At 39.2% G+C, this 14,884-nt stretch overlaps 2 protein-coding genes across 2 annotated transcripts; one reads left to right on the top strand and one right to left on the bottom strand.

Moving 5' to 3' along the window:
* Positions 1-993: 993 nt before the first annotated feature.
* On the bottom strand, positions 994-11,164 carry rrh (retinal pigment epithelium-derived rhodopsin homolog). Its single transcript, XM_028566314.1, has 8 exons — positions 10,801-11,164; positions 7,210-7,324; positions 5,413-5,603; positions 5,015-5,114; positions 4,281-4,434; positions 2,926-3,094; positions 2,021-2,199; positions 994-1,099 (listed from the first exon to the last, which is right to left on the bottom strand). The coding sequence occupies exons 1-8, from the start codon at positions 10,804-10,806 to the stop codon at positions 994-996; spliced, it is 1,020 nt and encodes a 339-aa protein (XP_028422115.1). The 5' UTR covers positions 10,807-11,164.
* cox8a (cytochrome c oxidase subunit 8A) lies at positions 10,865-13,739 on the top strand. The gene is made up of 2 exons (XM_028566315.1): positions 10,865-11,093; positions 13,382-13,739. The coding sequence occupies exons 1-2, from the start codon at positions 10,977-10,979 to the stop codon at positions 13,475-13,477; spliced, it is 213 nt and encodes a 70-aa protein (XP_028422116.1). The 5' UTR covers positions 10,865-10,976; the 3' UTR covers positions 13,478-13,739.
* The last annotated feature ends 1,145 nt before the right edge of the window (positions 13,740-14,884 follow it).

The following is a 14,884-nucleotide window of genomic DNA, read 5'->3' on the forward strand; positions in this document are numbered from 1 at the left end:
CCAGAGCACGTTTTTTTCCGATCCCAGAATGCTGTGTGGACTAGCCAGACCCTCCTTTGCAGCGCTGTGGAGGAAGGTCTGGGAATGCGATATAAACATGACCGGCAAAAAAACTGAGGTACTTCTTGATGTAGCAGTAATAATACTTTGATAGTCTGGATCAATAAAGTACATTTCCTGGATGAAGCCTGACCTTCCACTCTGTGTGTTGCCGTTCTCAAACTCTTTATGCTTTGAGAAACAACAACGACAAACTTTGAGCTAGAGTAATACATTTTTCCTAAAGATGGTTTTTGTCACTTTAGGTAGTTCTCATCACGCTGATGTTTGTTCAATTGTTCTTTGTTTTCTGATAGGTTTGGTTTTTATTAGTTATTCGATGCTATAAAACAGGGTAAATCGACATGATTGACAGCTGCAAGCAGGACTTTGATACCGCTGAATGGGACTGTGATACCGCGGCGCCTCCTCCCAATCACTACTGGGCAGACTCTGGCTCCAAAATTACATGATGGCAGCACCCGTGTCAGGGATATTTTGGCTTTTGTAAAGTAGGCGGAAGTGGAGAGGCATCTAAGGTAGTGACAGAATCCGAATTAAGATTTACCTGTCGAATAAACTTTCTTGGGAATCTGACGCAAGCTACAACAACGACACTGAATGTAATCCTAATGTATGTGATGAAAGAGCTGGCACTTCTTTATCATAGAACATGTGAAATCAAAGCAATGGATTTTCCTATTGGCCTTTTCTAACACAGGATATGCTTCTGTCAAGCAGTTGAAGAATACATACAGATACACAGAAAGCTTTCCATTGTCAGTTTGTTCTTGAAGTAACTAGAATGCAAACAATGACTACAATGTCACAGCAGGTGGAATGTAAGGAGAAAAACACTGACACTGATTCTTGTTATTTCATCATATTAATCTTCTACACATTGTTTTAATGCCAGGGTGTATTAATACAATGAGATACCGATGCAATTTCACCTCACTGGGTCAGGGGTTGTTGGGAGGTTGTCATGGGAACCTGAGTATTGATGGTGATTCTCTGCCTGGTTTGACATCGGATCATCCCAATGATGGCTCTTCTGAACCTGCAGGGAGAGATCGTCCATTCACTATCACAGTACAGCTTTAAGGTGGCTTTCACAACTGCCTCATTTAGTTCGGCTGAATCACACTTGAGTTTGTTTTCCCCCTCGGTGCGGTTCGTTTGGGCACATGTGAATGCAGCAATCGCACTCGGGTGGGCACTTAAAGCGGACCAAACAATCACACCGAGACCTCAATGAAGAGGTGGTCTCAGTACGCTTACAATCGAACTCTGGAGTGGTTTGTTTGTGGGGAGAATGTGATCCAACCTGGAACCGCCCTAACTATGTGTACTCTGCAAGTCTGAGCTAAATCTCTCCTCTGGTCAGGTGTGCTTTGCAATTTGTGTTGCGTCAGAGCAGCAAAATGTAACAGCTTGCTAGTTTCTCTCACCAAAAATAGACAGCAGTCTTTCGCATCTCCGTGATCAAACCAGCCGCAGCCAAAGTTGGAGACAGACACCAGCAGAGCACAGCTCTCAAAGTCTCGGTGAGCAGAGCAGACGTTGTAACGTCGCTCGCGAAACAATGTGAAATAAGCTAGTTTGACCATTTAGATACAAGGAATACACACTAGTCCAGAACACAGGACCTTGGTTCTGTATTTACTTTGTTGCTCCCACCCCAGACACATCTGACCAATATGAGGAGTGAACGTTGTTGCGTGGTTTGTAGCGATGCATTTGTTTTGCTTGAATTTCTGTATGTGCGACACGAAACCGAACCAAGGGGAGATCACTCCATGCTTACAAACTCATCAACTGATTCCGAACAGAGCAAACGAACTATAGGTGTAAAAAAAAACAAAAAACAAACAAACCCTGAAACATTAAATTAACAGACATCCCCTTTCAGATGCAACAACTACATCTGCACTCACATCAACTATTACCAAAGCAAAATGATGCGAAAAAAAAAACTCACTTTTTGTTGGCAGCAACATAAATGCAGGGGTTGTAAAAGGTGGAGGACTTGGCAAAGAGTGGAGCGATGATGGCCATGGGGGCAGGGATGGTCTTGGGGTCACCAAATGATGCCCAAAGACACACGATGGAGTACGGAGACCAGGCCACCAGGAACATGACAATCATTACCATGGACATCTGCCGGCCACAAACACAACAACACAGCATCCATATAATATGAGCGGAGTATACAAAGTATTTCACTTTGAGAAAAGCAAGAATAAGCAAAATAATTAAATACTCTTGTCTGAAAAGGAGTGGGAAGAAGCAAAATTAATTTCTGGTCCTACCATTTTTTAAATATCCGTACCCTTATCAAAGTGCTTTCAATATATTGTTTTTCAATAAACAACCATATAAGCCTATAACCGAAAACCTCGTCAAAATTCAGTTTTTGCATTTCACTTAATCGATCAAGTTACTATTCCATAATTTTCTTAATTAAATAATTTGTTCATGTGCCATCCTTAAGCTACTGTCCATCCATTATATTTATCAAGCATAATTAGCTTCTAAATAGATCAGAACATCTCTACTCATGAGGTCCAACCGCCCTCCTCTCTACTGTACCTTTCCAGAATTGCTCTTTTGTATTTCATTTTAAACTGTATGACATTTTTACTCAATTTGATTTCGTCTTCCAAACTATTCCAAAGAGTCACCCCACGAACAGAACCACGCATGCTTTTAAGAGTAGTGCTGGCATACAGTTTTGGCATTTGCCAACTGCCTCTGTTTAAGTTTTCCAAGTCAAGAAGACCCACATTAAGGTTATTTTCAAATTAAGTTTTAAATACAGATGCTACATCAAAGCTGCATGCTAAATCAGCCGATTAGAAGAAGGAAGAATAGCTCCGTTTTCACCTTGGTGACATCCATCTGATCGGACCAGTCAATGTTGATGCTGTCCAGGCAGTTGCTGGCTTTGTATCTCTTCGCAGTGACGGACACATTGTAGTAGCAGTAAAACATGACGAACAGAGGCAACACAAAGTTCACAGCAATTACAGCCATGGTGTAAGAGACGAAGGAGCTGTGGAGGAAAAGCAGAGTCAGTCATAGCGTCTGCTCAAAGAACAATGTACTGGGTTATGTTTTATCTTGGGTCTGGCTGACATTCAAATCCTAATCATTTGCATTGAATTACTATTACTGGTACATTTGTTCTCCCAATTTTGTTGCATCCTAGGAGGCGGACTGTCTGCTGTTTGTTCCGTTAAAACTGTTTCTGTGAGTTCTATTTTAACTTATGATGCTGCTGTGACTTGCATAACTGCCTGCTCTATGATGGAAGGCCCCAAGTAATCAGATGAGCTGATAAAGAGCTTAAGCTAAGACATTCTTTACAGTTCAGCAGCATAACCACAAACTGTAAAAATAATGGACGAAGCTTCCGGGGTCTGAAAAGCGAAGCCAATGCTGAAGTGCCTTAATCCTGCATTCTATAATATCCAGCAGGGGGTGACACCACTGGCTCCAAAAAGAAGACTGTATCTAGATAAGTCTATGAGAAAATGACGAAAGTGGATACAGACATGAGGAATCAGCAGGAAGAATGGGGAGACTGTGGGATCCTGACACTAACGATATGCCTGACGTAACATGTGTTAGCTGAACAGCAGCTTTTAGGCATTTTTCTGTTGATTGCTAGCAGACAGAATTGACAATGAGGCACCTTCACTCAATACAAGTCATTGGAGAGTTGTTTTCCCCTCCGGTGGGCTTGGATTTCTCAGTATCACGCAATGTGCTCTGTCTCTATTGCCGTCAATTGTGAAAAATGCGTTAACATCTATATCAACGACATTCCACTTCCGGGATTGTTCAGGTGTCCCACACCTTCCACTTTCTTTGTGTTGGCATTCTAAACTGGATTTCTGAGGACTATGGTTAACTGCTCCTCAGATCTCTGCAGGGTAAATCCAGACAGCTAGCTAGACTATCTGTCCAATTGGAGTTTTCTGTTGCACAACTAAAACTACTTTTGAACGTACACACGTTCCACCAAAACAAGTTCCTTCCCGAGGCTATTTGCAGCGGCTACGGGGCTCCGTCTGGCGCTTAGCCCCACCCAAGACGATTGTGATTGGTTTAAAGAAATGATAATAAACCAGAACACGTTTTTCACCCAGTCCAAAATGCTGTGTGGACTAGCCAGACCCTCCTCCACAGTGGAGTGGAGGAAGGTCTGGCAATGCGAGAGTCAATCGATAACTTACGCATCATTTTGTCTCCAGTTGATGGTGCATGTAGCTCCAGTGGGGTCGGGGGCATAACCAGACCAGCCCACTATAGGCATGCAGGACCAGAACACAGCGTTCAGCCATGCTGCCAGAATAACAAGGTTGTACGATCGCATCGTCATTTTCTGCCCTGCGAAGATAAATTACATACATCACACTGACGGTCAGGAAAGTCAGTTAACTGATGCTGGATTCATTACAATATTGTCATTGTGATTGTCATTACAACCAAAAAGGTTCATCCCATTGGGAACATGGGGGTGTTTAGTAACTTTCGTAGCAATCTCTCCATTACAATTGATATAGATGTACAAGTAAAGTATTGTTTGGCCCCACGGTGGCACTATAGGAAAGGTCTGGTATCACCAATAGCCCTGCAGATTATGAATAGATATCAGATCACTCAAACAACCCATTTTAATGGGAGAATTGATTATTTTAACCCAGCCCTTGCAGACATTATTCAATATATAAATCCCTTGCTGACGTTGAAGAATGTCTTTGCATCTTTGGTCACGTCAGGACGTGTAGCTTTCATTTTTCTTTTTTCTCTCTACTGTGTCCTTTTTTTACAACATTTATACTACACCTACAATTGCAATTACTGTATATACAAAAAAAGGATTTTGAAAAGTGAGGGGGCATGCCCCCCCATCCCCAGCAGAGATTTACACCCTTGTTTAGAAAGCAGAAGAGCAGAGAATAGATACCTATGTCTGGTCTGCAGATAGTGAGGTAGCGGTCGATGGCCACCACAGTCAGCAGGCCGATGCTGGCCATGCCAAAAAAGATGTTGAGAGCTGCATAGATCTGGAGGTAAAAAAACCCAAAACATAACAGAAAGTTCAGAAAATTTAAACAATCTGATCACGATTGCTTTGTGGTGTCGTTCGATTTACTAATTAGCTAAATATTTGCTGATAATTTTTTTATCAATGGACTAATCATTTCTATTTGTGTCAACAACTTAACAGAATTGGCAGAACATATACCGCCCCTAATATCAACATCAAATTTGGTTCTATTTACATGAGTTTTTAATGTAGAAGTAGGTTGTTTTATCAGCAAAATAATGTACACGTAAATAATGCACTCACATTCCACCCACCTGACACCCAGTGTGGCCAAATTTCCAGCTGCCGTGGATGTCTGAGGCGGCTGACATGGGGTAGCCGATACCTGCCACTCCGATGTCGGTAAAAGCCAGGTTGATTATAATAAAGTTGGTGGCAGTGCGCAGCTCCTTATACTTCACAAACATTAGCAGCACCACAATGTTGCTCGATAAACTTATGACACCTGGGAAGAGAAAAGAAGACATGGAGTAAAGCAAGGACGTAACTTTGAGTTCAACATGGGGGTGGGGTTGAGATCTTCAACTATATAGGAAGGTCCCGGAAACATGTATACATATTTTTAAAAAGCTGCAAAAAAAATTTTAAAAAATTGTTGAAAAAAAACCCCAGAAATATCAACTAGATAAAAACGCCCCCAAAATTGCCAAAAACAACTTGAAAAAGGTGACAAAACTGCCAAAAAAATAATCAAAAAAGTCTATAAAAAAATAGCAACAAAAACGTTTAAAAAACGTTTAATCTTCTACTAAGAAGACGACTGCCAGCCACGTGTCACTAGTGCCAACTCAACTTTTGATTGGCCAACGGGACATTCAAATCAAATCATTCATCAAGCATATTCCGACGTGGGCAAGGGGAGGGGGGCGAGATAATGATCACAATATTGATCAGAAATGATTATTAAAACTTTTTTTTAGCCAATTGCAAGTGGGTTGTTAAATGTATTTGCCCGATGTGGCTATTTTGCAGAGGCGCCGTTGCTACGTACATCGCTTAGCATGACGATTTTGATTGGTTTAAAGAAATGCCAATGAACCAGAGCATGTCTTTCTCCCATCCCAGAATGATGTGTGGACTAGCCAGACCCTCCTCCAGAGCGCTGTGGAGGAGGGTCTGGCAGTGCAAGACCAGCATATATGTTACAACTAGTGATGCTCATCATCAAACAATTATAATGACATAAAAGTATAATAAAAATATGAAAAAGCCCATCTTGTTTTCAGTCTAATATTTTTGGTTTCCAAAGGGGCTCATGATAGAAAAGGTTTTGGAACTGCACTGATGTTTTTAGAGTTAACAGGTTAACCTTTTTTATGCTGTTGATTTATATTTCACTGCCTTGATACAGTTTCCATAAGAGAGGTGCAAAATCAAAATTCAGAAACAAAATCCTTTGAATGAATGGAATACAGTGCCAAGACCTGGATAAGTTACATAACGCTATCAGAACAGTTTTTCAGAGGATAACAATGGACTCATTTACTTTTACCATGAATGGCCTCGAAAGCCCAACTTCAGCAGGCTATTTATTTGATTGTCATGTTTCCTTTAACCACCATTTTCATTGTTAAGTGAAGTGAGTTTCAAATATATTTCATAAAAATAAAAAAAGCTAACAGAAATAGATATTGCTACTCCGACTAACATGATCCACATTAAACTGCAACAAAACAAATTCTTCTGGAGATAGTTTTTCCATTACTCTGGAAAATCCGCAAACTTTTCGTATCCTTGGGAAATGCAGCAGTGTTTTGATCAAATCCCTTAAAACCATTGCTTTATTCATTGGTGTTATTCTTTATGATGGATGTTCTGAATTCAGCCAATAATACTTCAAATTTCCATATATCCTCCCAGTCCCAACGTACTATTGATGGTTTGAAACTTAGTTGTGAGATGTGTTGAGTGTGCCATTGACTACTGAGAGTTACACCATTGGACACGGTTATACAGAAGAACATCAAGCAGCTAAATCACACTGCATCAACACAATAGTCACATTATTCATTGTCTATTAATAATGCCATTGGTGGTCTTGTATTTGTTACCTGCGGTTATAAGATATCCAGCCACTATGTTGTGCTCCAGTTGGGTAAAGGCACTTTTCCCCCCGTAAGGTGCAACATCACCTGAAATATTGACTCCAGAGTCAATCCCCATTTTCTGACGTGTTAGAAAAAGACAAACAAAAATGACCCTTAATGAAGTAAATCTTCCCACTACCAGTCTTGCAAGGAAAATGACACAACGATGCAATAAAACAAAAGCAAAATCTGAACAAAAGAGATGTAGAGAGTCAGTATTGCAAAATGCTTCGTCTAACTAAAACCTGTCGGGTATTGTTGTGGAGGGATGGGGTGAAGGGGATTATTGCATACCACTGCTCCCCAGTCCCCAGTTAGCAGGAGGTAGTCGGGGCAACAGGGCTGCACAAGAGAGGATTACCACTCACGTGGATTTGCTTGCAGGTTGGGCTCTGGCCAATAAGCTTTGATTACAACACTGAAGTTGAGTTATTGCCTGAGCCTTAAAGAGTGTTAAACACCCAAAGAAGTAAATGTGTAATAGCTACTACTCAGTGGTGTAGTCTAATGTGTTGTAGTGGGTATACTGTACTGTATATATATTAGCCAGAATCTACCTTATTTTGGGGGGGGCATATCATAGTGGTGGGAAGTTTTAAGTATTTACTTTTATGCATCAGTTTACGGTGGAAATACCTTTATTTAGCCTATGTGAAGGTGAAAAACACAGATTATATTTCAAAATATATTAAAATTATAATGCAAAGTATGTTGTTGCGTGTCATTTGGCATTTTCATCTAAGTGGGTATAGTGCATATACCTGCTTATCACATAGCCTACACCACTGCTACTACTACTACTACTACTGAACTACTATAACGTCTTACTTGTCACACATAGAACACAAAATGACTAGTCATTTAGTCCCCAGATTGATGAAGCCGTGGCCAACACTTGGTGCTCTCATATTCAAATTACATTGATTTGCCTACAGCTTAATAATAATAATAATAATTACTATTCCATTCATAATTTATCACTTTTGATTGGCGGTTTAACAGTTGCTTTGTCTGACTGAGAAGACCTTCTAAGATCATTTAGCCCGGCTCGTAAGCATTACACTATTTGTTGTAGCTGCTTGAGGTGGAGCTAAGTTAAATCTAGATAGCCTAGTATATTATATTTGGTAACTTAGCCCAATAGTTCCCAACCTAGGGGTTGGACCCCTTCAAAGGGTCACAAGATAAATCTGAGGGCTCATGAGATGAAAGATGAAAGAAGACACAACAAAGTTCTGATACACATCTGTTTTACTTTTTGGACTTTTCTCTAATCTTTACTTGTTTAAGGGGCTAAAGTTCTCATAGATATGTCTTATGTTTTTCATATACAATATATTTGTCAAATAAATGTAGTGCAGTAAAAAATAGCTACCTCTAAAATGTAGTGGTAAGTATAACGTAAGATAACATAGAGTTGAAACTCTAAAGTAAAGTACAAGTACCTCAACTTTTTATTTAACCCTCCTTGTCCTGGGGTCAAATGTGACCCGTTTTCAAAGTTTCTTTATCTGAAATTTAGGTTTCTTTCTACTGAATTACCCCAAAATAACATGCATGGTTCCCTACAACACTATTCGCAAGTAAAATTAAGGATCAGATCACCACTTTCATAGAATGTTGGCTGATTTACTCAATATTTGTGGCCTTTTTTTAAATGGTTTCAAAACAGTATTTGGACTAAACTTTGACAGTCTAAGATTATCCAACAACGTTCCTCTGATCTTAACTGTCAAAATAATGTCATCATAATTTTTTTTAATTCTTAAAGGTCCCATATGGTGACACTTAAACTTATATCTGTACCGTTTACATGTGTCTATTAAAGGTCCCATGGCATGAAAATTTCACTTTATGAGGTTTTTTAACATTAATATGGGTTCCCCCAGCCTGCCTCTGGTCCCCCAGTGGCTAGAAATGGTGATAGGTGTAAACCGAGCCCTGGGTATCCTGCTCTGCCTTTGAGAAAAAGTAGACTTCAGATACAGTATTAGGGGACCACTAAACAGTCCTTCCAGAAAAGTGAGTTTTTTTGTGATTGTTGCGTGCAAAAATCCTTGATTATGCGGCACGTTTTCTTAAAAAATGCGATGGAATATGCGGGAACTTGCAAAAATTTCAGGAACTTGCAAAAACTGTGGGAAAAAGTGATTCCCCCAACACCCTGCTTTTTTTTTTTTTTACTTTATTTAAAAAAATAGTTTACAGATATTCAGTCATCGCAATACGTAAACAAATAAGATACACAAATATATACAAATAATATAATATGAAAGTAAAAACTAAAAGTAAGTCTAAACAGAGGGAAATAAAAGATACAAAAGACAGACTTTCAAAAATCTTTAATAATATAGACAGCAGGAGCACTTAAACAAAGAAATTTCAGATAATATCAGATATTAAGATAGCTTTCTGATACCAACTTAAGAGACTCAAAGTACATGTCAAATTCAACACCCTTCTTTTCGATGAAGTTCATATCGCGGAATTAAGTCACTTCATAACGTTCCCATGGCAACAGGGGAAACTGTTCAGAACACAAACCTCCTATGGCGCCATTTTGATGCTACAAAGCCATCACCTCCCGTTAGCATTCCATTGACTCCCATTCATTTTGACGTCACTTTGACAACGAATAACTTAACATCTGAAGCGTTTAAAGACTCTATTTGTCCATTGTTTATTTCTAAAGAAACACGACAATGTATAAAAGGCTCCATTACCTTGTATATCACCTTATGGCTCCGTAGCAGACGTTTTTGTAAAAAATAGGCTAACGATTGTGTCACATCGTAGAGGAATTACTGTATAGTACAGGAGAAGCTCGCAGGCAGTTTCGACTTACATGAGCTGTTTAAGTTTAATTACTAATGTTAACTAGCATTTTAGACTTCAGATACAGTAATAGGGGACCACTAAGGTCTATATAAAAGAGACTTCAGATACAGTATTAGGGGACCACTAAGGTCTATATAAAAGAGACTTCAGATACAGTATTAGGGGACCACTAAGGTCTATATAAAAGAGACTTCAGATACAGTATTAGGGGACCACTAAGGTCTATATAAAAGAGACTTCAGATACAGTATTAGGGGACCACTAAGGTCTATATAAAAGAGACTTCAGATACAGTATTAGGGGACCACTAAGGTCTATATAAAAGAGACTTCAGATACAGTATTAGGGGACCACTAAGGTCTATATAAAAGAGACTTCAGATACAGTATTAGGGGACCACTAAGGTCTATATAAAAGAGACTTCAGATACAGTATTAGGGGACCACTAAGGTCTATATAAAAGAGACTTCAGATACAGTATTAGGGGACCACTAAGGTCTATATAAAAGAGACTTCAGATACAGTGTTAGGGGACCACTAAGGCCTATATAAAAGAGACTTCAGATACAGTATTAGGGGACCACTAAGGTATATATAAAAGAGACTTCAGATAAGTATTAGGGGACCACTAAGGCCTATATAAAAGCATCCAAAGAGCAGCATGTCATGGGACCTTTAAACACTAATGTATGTCTAATGTAGACAATATCCTCATACCGCCATCCATGTACATCAACATCCGGGACAGTAGGAGGCACTACGACCACGACCCGCTAGTAATCTCCTGTTAGGCGGAGAAGAAGAGAAAGGACCTTTGCATAATCCACTTCCTCTTCACACTATCTCATCTTCTTCAGTCGAGAGAAGACATCTCTTCACCGTAGCAGATAAACATGTCGGGGCTCCTGAGGACCATCGCCAGCCGTGCTGCTCCTGTGCTGCGGGGACACACAGTCACTCAGAGGGCAAATCTCTACGCTGGCCCGGCCAAGGAAAAGATCGGCACAGTTGTAAGTCTGTTGTTATCGCTAAACCACTTTGGGCAAATGCTAGCTGCATGGCTAGCTAGCGGCCGTTAGCTTAGCTGTCCTTGGCTGGCGAGGTCAAAATCAATGTCCGTAAAGTCGGGGGGGCACTGTGTTTAACGCGTTTTTAAAGCCAATGTGTCTAAATAGCCCAAGTTAAGTAACGGAATTCAAGTCGGTAAAGGGTTTTAAGTCACCTCCACGCTCATTATTTTCATATTGACAGTTCCCCTTGCTTCACCCAAGCTAAAGGTAAGCTAACGCCAACCGTAGCCATGATATCGCTTGCGCTTTTTATTGTAACGTTATGAACGTAACGCCAAAATGTGTGAGTGTATTGACATTTCCAGGGACAGTAGCAGACTAACCTTAGGCTGAAACCGGTAACTTTGAACGGCTGGACCGTGAATGGTCAATGCTTAATTGGGGTCAAATTGTTACAGAGATAGTCAGTAGTATCTATAATGTGAATTCCTGTAGTGGCCCCAGTAACATTTGTTTATTGTACAGTACTGAAGTCGCACATGACGTGGTTAAGACACGTTTGAGGACCGCTTTAATGTCAAGAATTCAACAATGCCATTTAATGCTATTCATCAAGTTGTTGATTCCTTATCTAAAGTGTTGTGTAATAAATATGAATGTCCCACTCAGCTTTTTTGGCCACCGATCCGATTTTTAAAATATTGAATATATGCCAATACCGAGTCCCGATCCATACTTGAATTTGCCAGGTAATAGAGCTGCACACCGTTTTATATTTACAGAAATAACAAAGTAACTAAAATATGTCTTCAGCATACATTTAACGTAGTGCTGCTAGCATTTTGTAAAACTTGCATATAAAATCAACTTCTGCTCAGGAAGGTTGTAGAATTTACTTAATACCGTAAGTAATAATGTAAATGATTAGATTAAGGTGATCGGGGTGACTGCTGATCCCTGTTCAGTTAAAAATAAAAAAATAAGTATCGGCTCTGATCCGATATTTCCCGATCTGATCGGGACATTCCTAGTAATAAATGTTACTTTGTCAACCAGACCAGATCTAGGTCACACCCCATGACAATTATGAACCACAGCCTCAAATGTTGGTCTTGAGGAGCTGCAGCATTTATTCATGGACAAACTGAAACTACCACTTTACATTTACTACCACCCGAGAACTTTACTGTTTATATACTGTTAAGTCGTTTTTGAAACCCCCCCTACCATACTAGCCGTGCATACTGATTTACCCAAAATGTAGCATGCAGTTGTCTGCGATGTGTTTGAGACAGAGCTGCGTGTTTTGAGATGGTGTATGTGCTTGTTTGTTTGGGAGGTGAATCAATGGCGCATCCGCCATCAGCGAAACCGTTGCCTCATTCACTCACTATTCTTTATGTAATGTTTATTAAATAGTGAATTATATAGGGAACAACCAAACGAGGTTTCGGACACTCGCTGAAAACCCATCGTTATGTGACTTGCATCGGGAGATGCGCCCGTTGTTTGTGTGACAGGGCATCATGTGCCCCTGTGCCCAGCATCATGTAAACAAACCGAACCTAAAATACTTCTAATATGTCCCTGAAACAAACACAGCACTCAGGAGAATAGTAAAAGGTTGTATATATGTTGCACAAGACCGCATTGCATTGTGGTACGCAGGAGTGAAATGTAGGGTATATCGTATTAGCAGCGCATTGTGGGTATTTTATAGTGGACTATATAGTGAATGAAATTTACCGCGGAGAATTCAAACACCACTACGAAATGGCGAACACACTACATAGTGCACTGTTTCCGTGATAGGGAACGGTTTCAAACACAGCTTATGTTAAAGGATTTTGAATGGGCCTCCCAAATACACTGCCTAATTTCATTAATCTATCACTGTAAAAAGCAAACCAGTTGTCACCAAAGTGCTTCGCAAAGACAGAAACCTATGTATATAAGCATAAGACATATACACATACATAATAAGTTTATAATAGCACCTTTTTACAGACAGTCACAAAGAAACTTAAAACAAGACCCAAATAAAGATACATAGATGTTGTGGAAATGAAACAAGATTTAAATAGAAACATTTTGAATCACAAATTAAAACCCAGGAAATCAGATTTAAAAAAGAAAGAAAAGCAAAACAAGTTCAATACAATTAAAAGCCCAACATGGCATCATGATTTAGCGTAAATATACACGGCAACTTTCTTAAGCCAAGTGGCGTGTTATCTGTACGCATTTTCAGCTGTCAGCTGACTGTATCTCTGCTCTGTCTGTTCCAGGAAACGATCATTGGAATGAGCATGTTCTCCCTGGCCATTCTGGGACCATCTGGATGGATCCTGGCCCACTTGGAGGACTACAAGAAGAAAGAATAATGTGGACATTTTAACAGTCATACCTCGTGCACCCATGTCTCCCGTCTTCGTTGACAACCTGGGACCATCATCATTTTGTTCTGCTGCAGAGAAGAATATGGAACAAGTTTTACATTCACTCTTCTACCTCTCCGAAAGTTTCACTCCACATCCCAGATAGAAACAACTGTTTCCAAACATAGACTCTTAAAACATTGAAATTTGCATTGCAGATCTTCTCTCTTAAACAGTATGTTACAAGATTAAATTTTAAACCCAACTATGTTGCTTGTTGTGTATATTTTATGTGTGTATATCCTTGGGCTAAGGCTATTCATTTAGACCATTCCTGATAATTTTTTGGGGATTATTAGGTGAGTTGAAAATAGGGCTGGGCAATATGGAGAAAATCAAATATCACGATATTTTTGACCAAATACCTCTATCGATACTGCAACGATATTGTAGTGTTGACTATTGGTGCTTTCACAAAATATTTACACAATGAGATTTTTGATAAATAATCATCAGTAATGTGGCTATAATGACTAAGCGGTAAAGGCAAATAATAGAACAGTCTGGTAAGTTCAGAAAATAACATCACTTTACTGTAATGCAGCCTTTAAAACCAGGAAAAGACACCACTTATGCCATGTTACGATATTACAATATCCAAAATCTAAGACGATATCTAGTATCATATCGCGATATCAATATAATATCGATATATTGCCCAGCTCTAGTTGAAACTATAATTTTAAGATGGAATTGATGTCCCCATGTTTCAAAGTGTTGAACAGGAAATATTCTGCTGATTTAAAAAGGAAGGAAAAAAAGAGAATAATGGGCAAAGGTCCATTGTTAATGCTGCAGGAGAACTACATGTAGATAAAAGGAGGACACTGATCAACAGTGGTTAAAAGAAAACTGCATTGTGTCATTGCTACTTTTATCTAAGACGATTGAAGTAACAAGGAGAATGTAGATAATCCATTACAAGTAAGAGTCGTGCATTTAAAATCCACTGCAGAAGATTAATGACAAAATGTACTCAAAAGTAAAAGTAATTTGCAGAATATCCTCTTTCACAGTGTTATTATATCACTGGATGTTTTCAAATTTAAAGCAGTGACAATGCATATTATATATCTTCAAGGCATATGTTTTTTGGTAAAAATCTTGAATTTGACTTGTAACGAAAAGTGTAGCAAAGTAAGAAGTTCCATATTTTTTCTTGACTATTGCATCATTGTGATGATGTACTTTATTTGTGAGGTATATTATTTCTTATTGACTAAAACTGGCCATAGTGGCTATTTGTCTACAAATCAAACTTTATATCAAAGGGCCATTGATGTACAATATGGATGTAATATACGCAGGCAGAAATCTGTGTTTTTTTTAAGTTTATTTATCCATTGCAAGGGA

The sequence above is a fragment of the Perca flavescens genome, chromosome 20 (genome assembly GCF_004354835.1).
Source record: "Perca flavescens isolate YP-PL-M2 chromosome 20, PFLA_1.0, whole genome shotgun sequence".
Lineage (NCBI taxonomy): Eukaryota > Metazoa > Chordata > Actinopteri > Perciformes > Percidae > Perca > Perca flavescens.